Here is an 18031-nt window from a genome sequence, read left to right as displayed (position 1 = left end):
CTTTGACTTGGAGATTTCTTTTTTATATTTTCTGGTAAACGTACAACTGTTCACTAATCTAATTAAGAGCAGGGTGTGCCTTGTAGTTTTTCAATTTATGAAACTCACTGAAGGTGACCTACAGCCTAAAAATTAAAACTGACAGCACGGGTTTTTTAACAAGCTCCACATTATCCACTGACAGTGACCTTGCACAGAAGATATACATTAGACCCAGGCAGGGGGATATTAGCATGGTTAAGGTTACAAAGTAAGGTGAATCTAAGTACCATGAAGTGGCTTGGGGGAAGTAAAAGTACTCATACTGTCTTTGCCTTCTCATTCCCAATATGGTTCTAGAAAGATGTTTCAGAGTTCTTGAAAGAGACTTTTGCAATAGAGGTTCTTTATTTCACCTTCTGGGTCAAACCTTTCCTAACATAAGTGATCATGTTATACTCTTTCAGAATTTTATCATGTTTTCTCCAGTATCTAAAGGGATGAATCAAGCCCCTAATGCTTTGAATTTTCTTCTTTCCAGTGTGCATTTATTCACATTAAGGTACTTCCTTTTTTTTTTTTTTTTATGTCTATCTTAGAATATGTTTTTACTTCCACAATCCCCATAGTGTATTTATACACATGAATATAGCCACTCATATTTAGAGCCTTTGCTTAATAATTCAAGTCTTACTAGTCTGTTCTCTTACAGCAAAATCTCCATCAGCTTAATCATTCCAGTAGCCCTTGTATTCAAAAACTTGAAGAAATAAAAAGAACTGACCATAAACACATACAGTAAACATTATGGAGGTCTCACCAGGACCCTGTACAGTAGTGTGGATATTTGGTTTCCTTTGTAGGACTCATTCCCATTTCATTGAAGAATTACAGCCATCTTTTTTTCATTGGCAGCTATCGTGTAGGCTTCGACAATCAGAAAATCTTCTGACACTTCTAGCTGAATGGATTCCAAATTGCAGCAGAATGTGTTGTCATTAGTCCTCAGTCCTATATACCTGCCTAATTTTGCAACTTACACTACATTTAATGGTTATCCATATCTATTCCTCTAGTCCACATGGTCATTCACCTTCTCCTAGATACCTTGATCTTCTTCAGCACAATGACTTTTAGCTCTGTTATGAGAGCTTAATTAAGATACATTCCCATTTTTGGCTCAAAGTTATGAATTCAAATATTACATAAGATCTGCCTCTTCAGAGAATTCTAATAATAATTTATTTGCAGCCCAAGAACACCTTTTGTCTTAAGAAACTATAATAGATCACCTTTAATTAAGTTTTCACCCATCTTACAATTCTCCCACAGAGCTCCAGTCTTCTGTAGTCAACACAGAATCATAGAATCATAGAATTAGCCGGGTTGGAAGGGACCTCAGAGATCATCAAGTCCAACCCTTGATCCACCGGTGCAGTTGCATAGAATCTAGACCATGGCACTGAGTGCCACATCCAGTGTCTTTTTAAATGTCTCCAGGGACGGAGAATCCACCACCTCACCGGCCAGTCCACTCCATTGCCTGATCACCCTCTCCGTAAAGAAATTCTTTCTAATATCTAACCTAACATATCACATACTAGGCTCAAGAGAAAAACCTGGATAATTTTGGTGCTCAAATAATGGTGCAGCTTTTTTTGCAGAAGGACCAGTAAACCTGGAGTGCCAACTCTGAGCTGGGCTTCTCTTGAAGGTAGTACATTGGGAAGTGCAACACAGAAGCGCTCTGGCATTTCTGCAAGGACTGAGGTGTCTTATTGGCTTCTCTGTGCAGGCCATATAATATTCAGACTAGCCCTATGCAAACCCTCTTGAGTGTCTCTTCACTGTGCCATTGGTTCCAAGTTTACAGCTCAGACTTTGCATCAAAGAAGGGCACCTGGACCCTTTGCAGATCAGACTTCATCATGAAAGCAATGAATTCACTCAGTCCCATATTCTAGCTACTTAACACCAGCAGACATGGAATAGCTTTCTGCACAGCTAATTGCAGTGTTTCATTGTTCACTGCCCAGATAATTCACAATCCAGCTAAGCTGCTAAATAACACGGTTGACTGTTACATTTGCTGTTTTCAAAGAATACCGCAGTGTCCTGCATCTGTTTCAATACAAAAACAAGCAAACACTTTTCCTGGACCTTCAATTAAACATTGCAATTCTTTCAGAATTCCAGGATCTACTCTTGTCTCTCACTCCCCCATCTCCCAGTCTAATTTCACTGGACTGTAGGATCTGCATCCCTCCTGGCTGGGGATGCACTGTCAGTCACTTCTGCCTCTAACATCACCTTCAGCATCTCCATCCCTACTGACAAGGGACAGAACTTTTTTTGTAGTTTTAGAGCAATTATGAGATTATAGAGACTGTTTATTCCATTATCCCACTCCAGTGTCCTGTTTTTCATTCGCTCTCTTAAGTAATCATCAAGTAATCACCAAGTAATATTTTCCATTCATTTTCATTTTTACCCTTTTGACTTTTGCACTTGACTTTAATTGGTGATTAGTCCTCTTCCATTCCCTGTAGTCTCAATATGCCTTATTGCTTTTTGAGTAAGCTATTTGTTCAACTGGGATAGGAAACCTTTCCCCTACTGTTTTTCTTATTTGGAATTCAAGTTCAACATATTTTTACCATATCTGAGTTAAAGACATTTCTATCCTCTTCTGTAATCAAGTCCCTGATTTCCCACTAAATATAAATCAGTGGACTTTTAATCACCATAGCCCAGTCGTTAACACTGTACCTCATCAAGACTAAGGCCAAGAGACCATCATGTTGTTTGTGTGACTCTTTGGTTACCACTTCACAGCAGGGTCTGACTGTAACTTGTGTGTAAGTTTAGCTCTCATCACAATACACCACCTTCTACTATACATTCAGCCAGCTCCAGAGAGGTGTTTGAATCACCATTCCTAGAGATGTTTAAAAGCACAGACCACTCAGATGTGATCCTTAGGAATACAATTCAGCACTGGATTTGATAGAGTTAGGTTAATGGTTGGACTGGATGAACTTAAAGATCTTTTCCAACCAGAATGATTCTGTAACTCTATGGCTGTTTTCCACAAGCATTTTTTTTTCAGAATATTTTTTAAAATAATTTTTTATAAAACGGTATCCTCATTGCATGCAATCTTGGTATTTTCCCCAATTGCCCTCCCATGTGTTTCAGCCGGTTAATGGAGGGCACTTCTCTAGAGGCAATTGGCCTCAGCAGGTTGGTTTCAGGCAGGCAGGCAGCATTGGCACCCCAGGTAACCCACAACCCCACAGATCTGGTGAGGAATTTCCGGAGTGCCAGTGGACTGAGCCCCACACCCTATGAGCACCGCACCTCTCGGTCGGGCAGGGTGTACAACGAGCTCCCTGCACAAGCTCTCTCCACCACGGCAACTCTGGCATCGAAGAGAAGAGCTTGGTGGGGAGTTACCCTTAACGGCCAGGCAGGCAGCCCCCCCCTCGTGATGAGGGTGACAGCCACCCCTCGTAGGACAAAACCCTGCTGCTCCTTCCTCCTCCTCCTCCAAGACCCCTGGGAGGGAGCAAACAGGCGCCGTGCCAAAAGAAGCCGTGAGGAGCCCCTGCGCGCATGGCTGTACCGGACCCGCCTGACCCACCTCCGCGGCCCCCGCCGCTCCCCGCCCGCCGCGGTGCAGGCCGGGCAGCGTGCCGGCGTTGCTGTTGCTAAGCGGGCGGTGCAGGCGGCTGCCCCACGCTCGGCAGGCAGCGATGGTGAAGGAAACCATCCGGGTGTACGCGAGGGTGAAGCCGCCGGGCAGGCGGCAGCAAGCGGGGGTAGGACGGGGAGGTGGCTGCTGTGCTGCCGGGGCGCGGAGTGGGGCGGCTGAGGCGAACTCAAGGGTGTCCCGTGGGGCCGCCGCAGGGCGGGAGGGAGCGGCCGGCACCGTGCGGGCCCCCGCGCTGCAGGAGGCCCCGCTGGTTTGTGAGAGCTGCGGGTTTCGTACGTAGTCGGAGGAGAAAGAGTCCTGCACTGTTCTCCGAAGCCATAAGAAGTTAATAGACCCACGAAGTACAGGAGTTAAGGGTAACTAATGGGGGAGGGAACGAAGAACTTTCCTGCTCCGCAGGAGACACATCTGGTGCTGGTCACTGGAGTGTATGCACTTCAAACGTGGTTCTGAACGTGAGAGGGTAACGTGTAACCCCAATATTTAGCTGTCCTCGCAGGGAATAATAAAAATAATGAAAGCGACACTCAGAATACATTTAGGTCTCTTCATTCTCTCGTTGCCTTAGAACAGCTCTACTCATTCTGTCACAGACTTTTCAATATATTCTTCCAGGTGTTTTGGAGGGGATTGCAATGGGGACTGTGCTTTGTTTTTCAGACCAGCTCAGATATTAAAGTGGTTTTGTAAGCATATTATGTCAAAGAGGCCACATTTGTGTTTCAAATCTTATTGTAGTGTTTACATAGTAAAAAGCAGGATAGCTTTAGCATGTGCTTGTTTTGTTGTGTAATAGCTGAAGGAAGATATGCTTATGTATCAAGGGCTTTTGAAGTAGGCAGAACTATTGTTTTCCTGTGTTTTGACATACTCGTTAGCTGTGGTACACAATGCAGTTCTGAATTTTGTGTGACTTCAGGCAGCTACAGGTGCTAAGCTTTATGTAAGTGCTACACCCAAGAGCTGTGCTCTTCTATTGGCAACATTATTTTGTTAATTGATTTCCATGTTTATTAGATATACTCAGTTGATGATGATGAGAAATCCCTGCCTGGTCTGGAGATTATTGTGCCACGTGATTTAGCAGATGGGTTCGTCAATAACAAACGTGAGAGCTACAAGTTCAGGTAAGTAAAAGCCTTCTCTGTGTATCTTCTACCTCTGGTTGCGGGTATCACTGTGTAGTGATACAGATCTATAGAACCTGGAAAAGCCTATTCTTGAAATCTAGCTTTGGTATAGATAGGTGTATTTTCATGCAACTCCATTAATGGGAGGAACACACCATATTATGCTCTGTACCTGAATGAGCTTGCTAGCATTTGATAAAGTTGTGGGGCTTTTGTATATGTATGTATTGCAAGCCATTACACATTTCTAACTCTCATCTCAAAGATTTTATCACCATTTATCAGTTCTTCCATTTTTACATCTTGTTCTGAGTGAAATTGAACGCAGGACTGTGTGTTCTCTTGTCATCTAATGAGTTACCACAGTCTGGCTAAAGACATCTTGATGTAAAACACTGTTTAGACCCCACTTCAGACATAACCAAAACACAGTAAAGAAAACCATATTGCTGAAAGAAGAAAAAAGCATGTTTGTAGAATGTAAATAGTTTTTAGAAACTGAAAAGAAGTACCAGCAATATCAAAATATTTTTATCTTTTCAACCAAACTTGGAGGCAACATTTAAAAAAATTTATGACAAAGGAAGCTAGATGTGTAACCACCTTTAACTTATGACTAGGTGGTGATTGTCTTTCTCCTAGTTTAAAGTTCTTCTTTTTTATAATACCAAATCAAGTAAATTTATTGTTCTCTTCTAGTCAAAAAGAGAGCCCCATATAAACATCTGCAGCTCAGACTGATGTCATTTTACATCAGCTAATGAAGTCTGTTCTGCATGGGAAGAGAGGGGCTCCCATCTCCAACTGGATTAATATGTGAAACTGGTTAAATTGCAGATGTGCAAGCCAGCTGTAATAAATAGTGAATTTTTTTCTAACTTTATAATTTATTAAAAAGTCTGTAGAGATGGATTTTGATAAATACTGTTCTCAAGACAAAGCAAAAATAATCCTATGGAGCAAGCATTTACTCTTCCATCATAAAACTCACTTTCATGTAGTCTATCCTGGTCATCTCAAACATTATTCTCCTTTGGTCTTTGTTTCATTTATGGGAATCAAACACAATTGTTTTTATGACTCAACTGGATAAGAGTTTAGCAGGACAGGCTATATGCCTCTATATGTTTGTGTGTCACATTTGATGTTGTGCATGCTGCATAACCCATTCTAGCCCATGGTGCCTTTCTGTATAAGTGATGTCCAGTTCTGTATAACTGATGGTGCCTTTCTATACACTCTGTGAAGTTCTATGTGGCTATAAAGTTCCAGATAGAAGGGACAGCACAGCAGGGCAGAAGCAGTCCAGAAGGTTTCTGGAGTGAATTAATCAAAATTTTCTAACATATAGTTAAAGAGGCATTGAGGGGAGAAGCTCTACTTCACCTCTTCTTTGCAAATGTGAAAGAACTGATCGGAGGAACCTGGGGATAGTCTTAGCTGTGGTGGCCATGGGATAGTGAAATTCAGGATCTTGAGAGAAGAAAGCAAGGAAGAAAGTAGGATCATAACCCAGTCCTTCAGGAGAGCAGACTTTGACCTGTTCAAGGACCAGGCTGGAAGAATCCTGTGAGCTACAGACCTGAAGACAAGTCCAGGACAGCTGCCTGACTTTTAAGGATCACCTCTTCCAATCTCAAGAACAGTCCATTCTGATGAGCAGAAAGTGATGAAAAGGCAACAGGAGGCCTGTGTGGATGAGGAACCATGTCCTGTCTAAACATAAATGTAACAAAGAAGTGTATAAGAGGTAGGAGCAAGGTCAGGTGACCCCAGGAAAGCTGTCTTTGGAATGAGATTTGGAAAGCCCGTACAAATGCACAGTGAGGAGTGTTGAAAATGAGCTGAGGTGCTGGGCTCAGAGGGTTGTCATCAGCAGTACAAAGTCCAGATGGAGGCCAGACACTAGTGGAGTAATCAAAAGTGTCATCCAATACTGTTTCACAATAATGACTTGGGTGATGGGACCTGGTGAAGCTTCAGCAAGTTCACTAAGAGTATGAAAATGGGAGGGGTGGCTATAGGAGGAGTGGTTATGCTACCTCAAGAGACTGGAGAAATAGGCAAACAGAATCTTGCAAAGTTCATCAAAGTGAAATGCCAAGAGGAGCACCTGCTGAGGAGTAGCCAGGACAGGCTCGAGGTTCACAGAAAGGTTTGCAGGAAAAGAGCTGTAGTCCTGATAGATAAGGAACTGAACATGAGTCAGCAGTGCACCTTTTGCAGCAAAGAAGGCCAAGAGCCTCTGGGCTGCATTACACAGTGTTGCCAACAGGCCAAGCAAGTTGACCCTTCCCTTTTAGTTACTAGGGGTAAAATCACATCTGGAGTTCTGTGCCCAGTTCTGGGCTCCAGCAAAGGGATGCACAGATGAAGAGACTGGAGCATCTGACTATTGTAAGGAGATGCTGGGACTGTTTATCCTGAAGAAATCTCAAGGGTAACTTTTCAGTGAGTGTAAACACCTGATGGGCTGTGGGGGAATAAAGAAGATGGAGCCAGATGCTTCTCATTGGTGTGCAGTGACAGCACAAGAGCTAGTGGGCACAAATTGAAATACAGGGAATATCAAAAAATCTTTTTTTTCTGTGGGCTGATCAAATACTGGAACAGGTTGCCCAGAGAGATTGTGGAGCTTCCATTAATGGAAATACTTGAAACCTGACTGTACAGACCCCTGCTCTAGCTGACCCTCCTTTGAGCAGACTGGAGCAGATGGACCCTTCCAACCTAAAATATTCTTTGATTTTATAAAGCAACTGCAGATATTTTATATAGAAAGTGACAAAACTTAGATTAAATTACATATCTCCTTGAGACTATCAGTAACTTTGCAAAAGAATGGAGAAAGTAGTTACAAAAAAATGGCAGCCTGGCTAAACTGGTGGGATGCTGCATTTGGTTGTAATGTAATCTATTTATCCAGGTTGCAGAGTGGTGCCAGTTACAAACACTGATTCTCTTGATAGATTTAAAATACGTTATTTCTAAGCCACATCATTTTATCAGAGGGTTGTATTGTACAGATCTTGTCAAAGCAGTACTGTGTACAGCCTATTTATGTACAATAGCACAACAGCATGCTGTGGTTAAGACTACAGGGAAAACATTGTTCTAAGTTATGTAAGCCTAATGATGTAAACATTGACTATTACAAACACAAACAAAAATGTATGAATCAAGTAGTGTTTTAAGATTCTGAGCAATTATTTGCTTAATATTTTCAGATTCCAGAAAATTTTTGATCAAGAGGCAAAACAAGATGTAGTTTTTGACAGCATTGCCAAACCAGTAGCAGAATGGTAAGTTGTTGATCTTGTGGGTAATCAGAGTAATACAGGGTCAAAAATAGCTTTCATTGTGTTACTTGAAGGAGAACTGACAAGTTTTTGTCTCACTGCTGTACATGTGGATTGATGTTTTAATTTTCTAAACACTGACATTTCTGAAGCTAGGAGATAGGCATCAATGCCCTGAGAATTTTGTATATGGTAATGTTCCATTATTAATTCCTAAAATAGCTCTGCTGCTGTTGATCCTTTTATTGCATAGAAATCCATGTCTTATTAGGTTTTTGTCTGCAATATGAGCATACTTCATTGTATTAGAAAAAGTATTCTCTAATAGTTCCATGAAGGGGTAAACCTAATGAAAATATTATTCCCTTGGCTTCATTAAGTTAGGGACAGCCATGAATTAATACCTGTGGAGACATTCTCAAATTTTGCTCTCGTTATTTTTGTCTTAATGTGTAGGGCAGTGATTTTGGCACCGTTTTTGTTTTTCTCCCTCGTATAATAATCAAACAATGTTTTTATTTTACCCTTTGGGAAGGCAAACATTTAAGACTGATGTAGAAGCTCTCTTCATTCATTGTGTGTACTGAATGCTGCTCTGAACTGGGTGGACTGCAGTTCGCTGTTCTCTTTGTTTGCCTGATGCCCACGTTGCTGAAGTTGGTACTGGTTTTAGTGGGGGAGAAAATCCCACACTGGAGAAGGCAGAATTTCTGCATAATGTTTGTTTGTTTATTATACTTATTGCTCACAATCCAAACTTGTAGTGAGTTGGGAACAATTACATGACAACTTTTCTCATTCTTTGTCAACCATCCATTCTTCAGCATATTGCACAGGTTTTGCAGTGTAGAAAAACTGACATCTTCTGTTAGACACTGATGCTTTCTCAGGTTGCTACTTTGAAGTGAAAATATACCTAGGTTGTTACAAATCCATTTTCTTGATTTTTTTCCCTCTATTCTTAGAAGTCCCACATAAAGCAGGAGGCTGCTTGACAGTAAAAATGAAGAGCCAGATGATTTGAAACTTGACTAGAAAAAGTTAAATGTGCTTTTTAAAAAAAATTGTTATTTTCTTTCACTCCAAAGGGATCTCTTTGCTTATCTAACTTTGTAACATGTATCTTAAGGCTAATTGCTACATTAAGCATGTCAGAGTTTCATAGTGACTACAGACAAAAACTTTCATATCTTATGACTGTGGTTGGAAAGAGAAGAGTTAAAACTCTCACTGTTACATGCTATGGGTTGAGTTAGCATAGACCAAAAAAAAAGTATTGAAGCTAACTAGCAGCAGACTGATTTTTTTCCTTTGGTGTATGGTGTAGTCCATTGCTAGAACATGGAAAGGTTTTCCACTTGATTGATTCACCTATACAGTGCTCTTCTGAAGAGAAACTGGTACTGTTTTCTTAGCAGGGTGGGCAGTACTTGATGTACACTGCTTTTTCTCTTTCTCTTCTTCATTTTAACCTTTTATTAGGCAAAAATATGTATTTTAAGATGGCTTCATAGTCAGGAGGTTCCTTGGCTAATGGAGTCCTTAAACAGTGTCTGAAGTTTTTTACACCCCATAGTTAAGGACTCAATTTTCTTTAGCGTTTTGGGACAATAAAAATTGGCCTTTAACACTGAAAGACCACTGCCTTTCAGGGCAAAATATTTTTCATTGTTTATTTCTTCCTAAGTCAACATTCTGTTGCAGGGAAGTACTATTAAAATGCACTCATTTCTGTTGCTGGAGTCACTTTTCTAAGAGAACAGTTTTTGTCTGTGTATTGCCAGGGAAAGGAAAGTCTCAATGAAATAGTTCATTAAAAGTGTGAGGTCCTTTGTCATACATACTTAGCAGTTATGAGAAAATTTGGTTAGACTTGAATGCTCAGAAGAAAAATCTTGGGGTTTTTTTACATTAGAAACAGCAATGCAGTTTTTAGGATTCTAAAAACTTTCTAATTTGATGCTACTTTTTTAAATTATTTTTTTCTTTTTTATTTTCAAGTGTGCTTTTTTTGATGTTGGGCCACTACTTTTCTCTCTCTAAGTCCAGTTACATTGTCATCTTGTCTGTGGTTTCAGAGTCAGCAGACATGAGTTCCTTTAATTCTCTGCTTCAGTCAAAAGTGCCAGCCTCTGCAAACCATTATAAGCATGTGATTTGCTTTATTTTTTTACTGTTATTATTTTGTTACTCGACTCATCCTTGAATTGGTTTCTTTTTATTATTTGTGTTTCTTCTTATTATTTGTGGTTTCTTCTTTTCATTTGCATTTCAAGAATATATTCTTGATTTTCTTTTCTTATGCAGAGCCAACTTGATCCTTAAGCATTAACTCCATTACTCTAACAATAGGTAGAGAAAATTAATAACACCCTTTTACTGTTTTCTAGCAGATAAGCAAAGCTTAATTCTAATAGTAGAACAAGGTTATTCTTATAATGTTTCAAATATTAATGTTTAAATGACAATTAATGCAATCAGAAAATAAGCAGAAAATCTTAGTGCTTTGGAATTACTTTTGTTTTCAGTTCTAATATGGCCAATGATTTGTCTTGATTTATTGAAGAATAACATTGAAAATTTTTTCTCCTATCATCAAATAAGAAACAGCTCATCTGTTTTTTTTTTTTAAAAAGATTAACAGTTATCTCCAGGATAATACTCCTGTTTCCATAGATTTTAGTTTCTTCTCATGTGCTAAGTTTATCCTAAGAGTTAACATCAGTTGTATACAGATTACTTCCCATTACTCTTCTATTTGTTAGCATTTTGATTTTTTTTTCTGCTGCTTATTCTTACAGAATATGTAGTCAAAATATTTTTCAGAACACCATCATTATCATTATAATGTTGACTGTATTTTGTAATGTCCCTCTTTCCAGTTTTAGAAAATATTTCAACAGTAATTGAAAATGTTTGGAAAACATATTTACATCAGTAGATTGCCTTGTAATACAAAGCCAGGGGATGTAGACTAAACATCCTAACAGGGCATTTCTATCTTTACTGAATATGCTTGTAGAAATCCACTGACCATCCTTTGCTTTTCTGCTATTTTTTTTTTCTTCCTGTTTAAGTCTGTGAGTAGGATGATATAATAAAAATATTTGGGCCTGCTGTTTTGTGGTATGTTTGGGGGTTCTGTGTTTTTTAATTCTGTCACTAAGAATGCAGGGGGTTGTGTTTTACTATGTATTCATGGAAAATAAAATACCTACAATTTCTTCAAATTCATGACATTGCATTAGCTTGTAAAGGGATGCTAATTTTCTCTCAAATTTTATAAATATGTAAAGGGCAAAGATGACAGAGCCAGGCTCTTCTCAGTTACATCCAATGGCAGGACAAGGGGCAATGGGTACAAGCCTGAGCATAGGAGGTTCACATAAATATAAGGAAAATTTTTTCACTGTGAGGGTGGCAGAGCACTGAACAGGCTGCCCAGGGAGGTTGTGGAGTCTCCTTCTCTGGAGACATTCAAACCCCACCTGGATGTGTTCCTGTGTGAGCTGCTGTAGGTGACCCTGCTCTGACAGGGAGGTTGGACTCAATGGTCTTTTGAGGTCCCTTCCAACTCCCAACATTCTGTGATTCTGTGTTCTCTCATTAGATAGGGAATTGCTTGAAACAAGGAATATAATTTTACAAGGTTTGTAGCATGTTTGTAGCATGCTTTCAGGGACTAAAAATGACTGTTCACTTTTTCCTTCTACTGCTGATGATTCTGTGTGAAATGTGCTCACTGCTAACAAAGTTGGAAGTCATCTCTGTAGGTCATCTGATCCAACCTCCTGAGGAAAGGTCTAACTTCAAGGTTAGATCAAGTTACTAAGGCCATTGTCCAAAGATGAGGATCCCACAACCCACTTAGGCACTTCTTCCAGGCCTTAACTACTCTCACTGTAAAAAATATTTTCCTTAAACACACTTGGAATTTCCCCTCTTGCAATTTCCCCTCTTGTGACCACTGCCTCTTGTCCTACCACTGTAAGCCTTTGAGAAGAGTCTGAGTCCAGCTCTGGTGATCCATTACACAATGGAAGGTGGTAATCTTGAACTTTCTTCTCACCAGGTTGATAAAAGAACAACTCCCTTGGGTTCCCCTTGTGGGTGATGTGCTCCAGCCTGCACTAACTTGGTTATGTTAGGCTCACTCCAGTTTCTGTATAGGCTCCTTATGCTGGGGAGTCCATAACAGGATACAAAACCAAAGGGAGAGAGTTTGATTTCTTGTTTTGCAAATGTTCATGGTATCTGTTCTGCTTGATTCAGCAAAACCCATGTAGCAGCAGAGGAAGCTGAGTTCTTGACACTTAGCCACAAGCCTGAAGTCTCCTTAACAATGAGCACAGAAATGAATGAAAAGTGGTGTGTCCATAAACTCTAAATAGAACAAATGGTCTTCAATGGAAATTAAAACAAAATGTAGTCAGAAAAAAGCAACCACAATAAAGCAATCTCAGTCTGCTTTCAACTTCTGTCTGCTGTCACTGGGCTTTATACCACTATTTATATTGTCTCAGATGTTCAAGGACAAAGTACTGAATGCTATTTTAAACTGTAGTAACTATCCATAAATTGTCTAGCTCTCATTTGAGCAATTTCTCACTTGAGGAATGTTAAGTAGTTGTAAACATAACGTATGTATCAATTTATGTGGAATTACTTGCATGAGTTAGAATTCTGTGTCACACCCCTTATTTAATGAAGTAGATATCTTTCAGGTCTGAAGCAAGTCAGTTGGGTGACTGCAAATGGCAATATGCAACTCCATAATAGACTTTTTTATAAATAGGAATCTAAAATGAATTTTAAAATGCAAAGCTAATTTCACACTGTGTTTTAAAATTGGTACTAATTATGAGTAACTTAGAAAATGCAAGTTAACTGGTAACTGAGGCAGAAAATTTGAGGGGAAAAAGCCACATAGCCTTGCTCTCCTTTAGATACATCAATATATGAGTCCATACTCAAAATTGTCCTAGTCCTAGTCCTTATAATTCAAACAAAATTGTACTGACAGCTTTTGTTTAGAAAGAATATGAAGGAAGAGGCAGAGTCTTTCTAATGTAGCCAAAAGCCCAGTAATTCTCAGAAGCTCTGAGCCTAGTCTTACTTTCCCCCTATTATATTAGTGAATCTAGAATATTACATCTCTCTAAATATCTATTTTTCCTTAGACTATTAGATCATCAGAGCTGCAGCTTCAGTGGTACAACATTTGTTTGTTCTTACACAGTGTTACTGGATAAGTCCTTAGAAGTAATGACCATTTCTTATTAACAAATTTTTTTATGTGAGCTCTGAGGATTTTTTTAATTACTGTCTTAACACTGAGAAAGGAACTTTAAAGGTATTTAACCCATGCTGTTTTAATAAATGATTGATTTTTTCATCAGTTTCTCAAAGTCCAGAGGGCAGAAGAGAAAGCACATTATAATTCATTTTTTATATAGCCAAAACTATTTTTTCTTGAGCATCTTGCATAATCATGTAAGCTTTTAACAGTCCTAGGGTTAGGAAGCAGTTTCAAGGTTGTGCTGCAAGAGGCCTAATTAAGGAACATCTTCAGCTTTCTGCTTTTTTTAAATTCTCTTCTTCAAAACAAGAGTATTAAAAATATTTCAAGTTAATTGGAAAAATAATTTGTAGAATGTATGTTGGGAGTTCATAAATATTAGAAGTGGTTTTAATACATGCACATCTGTTTAAATACTAGAGTGTTTTTAAGCTTTTCCTGCAGCAAAAAATCTGCAACCAGGTGTCCCACACTTTGGATCCCACCTAGACCTCAGTGAAATTATTGGAACTGACTTTATCACTGACTTTAATGAGCTTTGGATCATGGTCTCACTTAACTTTTGCAGGTTGAGAACTCTTTCTCAATGTTTTTCTAAACTTTTGTTAATTTGTTTCAATATTCTGGTTAGAAAAATAGGGAAAGTATTGTAATTTTTGTGTCCAAGATTGTCAATGTGGGAGATTGCTAGCTTTGTCCTAGTCCTAGCTTGGAGATAAAACTTGAAATTCTTTGTTTGTCCCATTGCATCATGTGAAATGATGTTGCTGTCATAATTGTGGTTGGTTTTAAATAGTACAGTGATCAAATTAATGTCCTTAGTAGTTGTGTTCAAGTGTGTTCCAAGTGTCTCTCTTGGAAAAGGCTGCATTCAATTGTATGCAGTATAGAGGACAAATAAATACTTTCTTTGCCTTTAAAAACTGTTACAGATGAGCTTTTTAAGGTCAAGCACAAGCTGTTGCTTCTCTAAAAACTAGCAAAATTTCAGTGCCTAACCAGAAAAGAAGCATTCAGTTCTTTGAGTAAAATCTAAGAACAGATCTAACCTTTCCCTATGTTAAAATCATCTTGAAGTGAGCATATAATTATAAATTACTGCAGAATAGAAGAATAAAGATTTAGTTCTGTAATAAAACAATACTTATTCATGGATTAGTAGCTGTTTGCCTTCAACTAATATTATTATTTCATTAAAGTTTATAGTAGCTGTTGTTATCACTTTCTTGTTGATTTATTAATACTTCCCGTTTTTTGGGTTTTTTTTTCTTCTCTTATTTTGATTTCTACCAACAGAAAACTTTGTTGCATAATTTTAGGTTGTTTAATGATACTAAACAGCGCTGCTTATTACATAAATACTTGCTGATGAATTCAGAATACTTAGCAGGTAATCATAATGTTTCCTTACCAATATTTTGCTTTAAATGGGCTTTTCTTGCAGTGATTAAAACCAGGAAGACTAAAATATATCATCCAACAGAGCTATATACAGCCTACATATACAAATACATTGCCACACAGAAATCCTTGTTTCATTCTCTACTTACAGTATCCTGCAAATACTATATATTTTTGTTGTATAGACCTTTGTGATATGTGAGTCTTTGTAGGGTTTGACCAGCTGTATTTTCACTGAAACCCAGTTTAGACCCAGCCAGTACCAGCCAGGCCTCCACTTGTTCACCCCCCGGCCCCACTGTGGGACAGGGAGGAGAAAATCCACCCAAAGACTCATTAATCAAGACAAGGACAGGGAGGTTTTTGTTCCCTAATTACTGTAACAGGCAAAACACAGACAGGTTCAATTTGGGAAGAGAAAACCCTAATTTAATCCACAAGGAGAAAGAAGAAACATGACCAGATCTTAGTACCTTCCCCCCCACTCTCTTTTTCCCAGGCGGAATTTCTTCACTCCCGCCTCCCCCACACGGGGACGGGCAGCAAGGGTGCAGGGTCAGTTCACCACACGTTGTTTCTTCCTCTTTTTCCCCTTCAAGGGAGGGCTCCTCACACTCTTTGTCTGCTCCAACCCAGGGTCCCTCTCATGGGAAAGAGTCCTTCATGAACCCCTCTGACACGAGTCTCTCCTATGAAGCAAAGTCCCTCAGGAACTGCTCCAGCTCAGGCTGCCCACAGGGTCATGGCAGCTTCAGGAGCTGACACCTCCTCTGCATGGGATCCTCCATGCCTGCAGATCCACATCTGCCCCTCTCAGTGATCCCACACAGGCTGCCACTTCACGTTGCCCCACCTGTGTCAATTTGGGAGCTATAAATCCACATGTAACCCACCTTTCTTGAATATATTACTCACAGAGGTGCATCCAGCTTCCTGTATCTGCTCAGCCTCGGGCAGAGACAGGGCCAGGATTGGAGCCATAGGACATCCCAGCAGCTTCTCACAGGAGCCACCCCTCTGGTCCCCCTGCTTCCAAAACACTAGTGCACTAACCCAAGACACACAGAAATGGACACCCAGTTTAAAAATATATTTTGCCAAGTACTGACACAATTATTAATTATACTATGAAGTCTTGGGAATCCTAATTTTTTGGCTTCATGAGTTGAATCTGATATATTAAGATTCATTTTTTTTAGTTCTTCTGATTAATTTGAAGTTGCAGAGTGTGACCTTTTGGGGACTTTCTTGTAATTTATGTAACTGAGATTTCCTACATGTTAATAGCAAGATAAGAAGACAGCGAAGTATTTTGAATGTGACTGAAACATGATTGTTTGCAGAATGACTCTATGTCTTTTTCCAGAAGTGTCATCTTTTTTCTGGAAAGCTTATCTTCACAGAATTTGTTTTCTTGGGCAGTGTTTTTTGAAACTTCTTTACATGCTAAAATTCAGGGCAGTATCCATTGTCCATTTGCAATGGATTTCTTAATCCCATGCATGAATGTATCAGACTCATTGCTCATGCACACAACAACATAATGTTTCTTGCAAACAGCTGTATTGGTCCATGTTTTTCAGACAGGAGCATGGCATAGGTGGTAGTAAAACAGCAGAAGCAAAGCTGAAAAAACCCCTAATTGTTAGAAACTGAACTCTTTTTTCTGCACTCCCTTGTGTTAAAGCTAACCCTAAATACTTTTGCAGGTTAAAATGATACAAATTTTCCTGTGTAAACATTCCTTTGTGTGGTTTGTGATGAGTAGCACTTTCTCTTACTTTTATAAAAATGAAGTCTGTCACAAAATATTACAAATATATTCCTGCAAGTTTTAGCATGTAAAGAGAATGAGCCTCTGAATTTCCTAGAATAGTGAAACAAATATAAAATTCTGATAAGTTTTAGATACTGTGTTTTTTAAAAGTTGCTTTTTTCTGCAGTAGTCTTCATAGTTCTGAGATTGTTATTATTAAAAAAAAAAAAGAAAAAAGAAGGCCCATCAGGAGCTCTGACAATCATAACGGGAGTAACTTTGCTAAAATATACTGGAGACAGACTTCTCCAGTAACATTTTAGCTCATCTGTCTGAAAGCAGTCTCTGAACTTTTAAACAGGAAGATAGACAACATTGCATAAATTCATAAAAGCTCTTTTCAGCAAAGCCTCTCCTTGGATTATGTGTCTTTGATGTGTTTTGTTTGAAGTAGTAAAGAGACAATGTATTCAACAAAGTGTCTCCTTACCCAGGGCAAAACTCAGCTTCCTGGGAGAAAAGCAGCTTTATCTGTGTGGTGATCCTAATCACCAGCTTTTTGTGAAGTACAGGGACCTCAGGCACAGGAGGGAAAAAAACCAACAGTGATAGCATGTAGAGCTACCCCCCCCAAGCAGTCTGTTAGCCTCTACTCATTTGTATTTTAGGGACTTTCTGAATTCTCCATTTTTAGTAGCCCTGAGAAAAAATTTTTTCATTAATTACTCTATTCTCTACTGAAGTACATGTGAACTTTTAGCATCCGAAGTATCCCGTTGCAAGGAGTTTTACAGCTTAACTATATTTTGCATAAAGAATCACTTCCCTTTGCTTGTTTTGAACATGCAATCTCTGAGCTTCTTTTGATACCTATTACCTTCTGACAGCTCATTACTGCCTTCAGCATTCAGATACTGTGATAGTGGGTACTAGAAATTCCTTAGATGGATGAGGTGTTTTATAATAATAATTGTTTTGATTTTTAACATCTGGAACCTGAAATCTAGATATATTCTTCTGGTTTTTTGCATTTTGGTCTTTGGGAGGAGATGTTTACTGTAGTTCCTTTCAACGTGCTTCTGCTTTTATCTCTAAAATCATGCCGTAGTGCATTAAAAAAAGCAAATTTGGTAACTACTCAGGCCTTTCAATAAATTTTCATAAGCTAGAGAGCCATTGCACCTCTTATAACACCAGACCAGCAGCTATCTATGCATGGTTCTTTTCCTGTTATTCAAGGATTGTTTGTCCCCTTTTTATTTTTTTAAAGTTATTTATCTCCTTTTCAATAAATAAACCAAAGAAGAATAATCTTAGCTTTTCTTTAGAAAAATTTGTAGGTCCTTAAGGATAGTAAGCACATCCTAAGTAAATTTTGCTTCTGATAAATTGCATCAGTAAAATAATTCTTTGTTGATTACTTTATTTGTTTACTTTTATTCGTTTCTAAAA

General features: G+C 38.9%; 1 protein-coding gene across 2 annotated transcripts in view; it reads left to right on the top strand.

Annotated features, from left to right (window-relative positions):
• The first annotated feature begins 3496 nt into the window (after positions 1 to 3496).
• KIF6 (kinesin family member 6) overlaps positions 3497 to 18031 on the top strand; it is a 152619-nt gene continuing 138084 nt past the window's right edge. Inside the window, exons 1-3 of one of the 2 annotated variants that reach the window (XM_071739374.1) lie at positions 3497 to 3800; positions 4712 to 4821; positions 8052 to 8126. In XM_071739374.1, coding sequence (XP_071595475.1) covers positions 3735 to 3800; positions 4712 to 4821; positions 8052 to 8126 — 251 coding nt within the window. In that variant the 5' untranslated portion in view covers positions 3497 to 3734. The remainder of the gene's footprint in view (positions 3801 to 4711; positions 4822 to 8051; positions 8127 to 18031) is intronic. The other variant, XM_071739373.1, reaches the window with a different exon arrangement.

The sequence above is a fragment of the Heliangelus exortis genome, chromosome 3, assembly GCF_036169615.1.
Source record: "Heliangelus exortis chromosome 3, bHelExo1.hap1, whole genome shotgun sequence".
NCBI lineage: Eukaryota > Metazoa > Chordata > Aves > Apodiformes > Trochilidae > Heliangelus > Heliangelus exortis.
The sequence above is the reverse complement of the archived record's forward strand: the minus strand, read 5'-3'. Positions and strand labels throughout refer to the sequence as shown.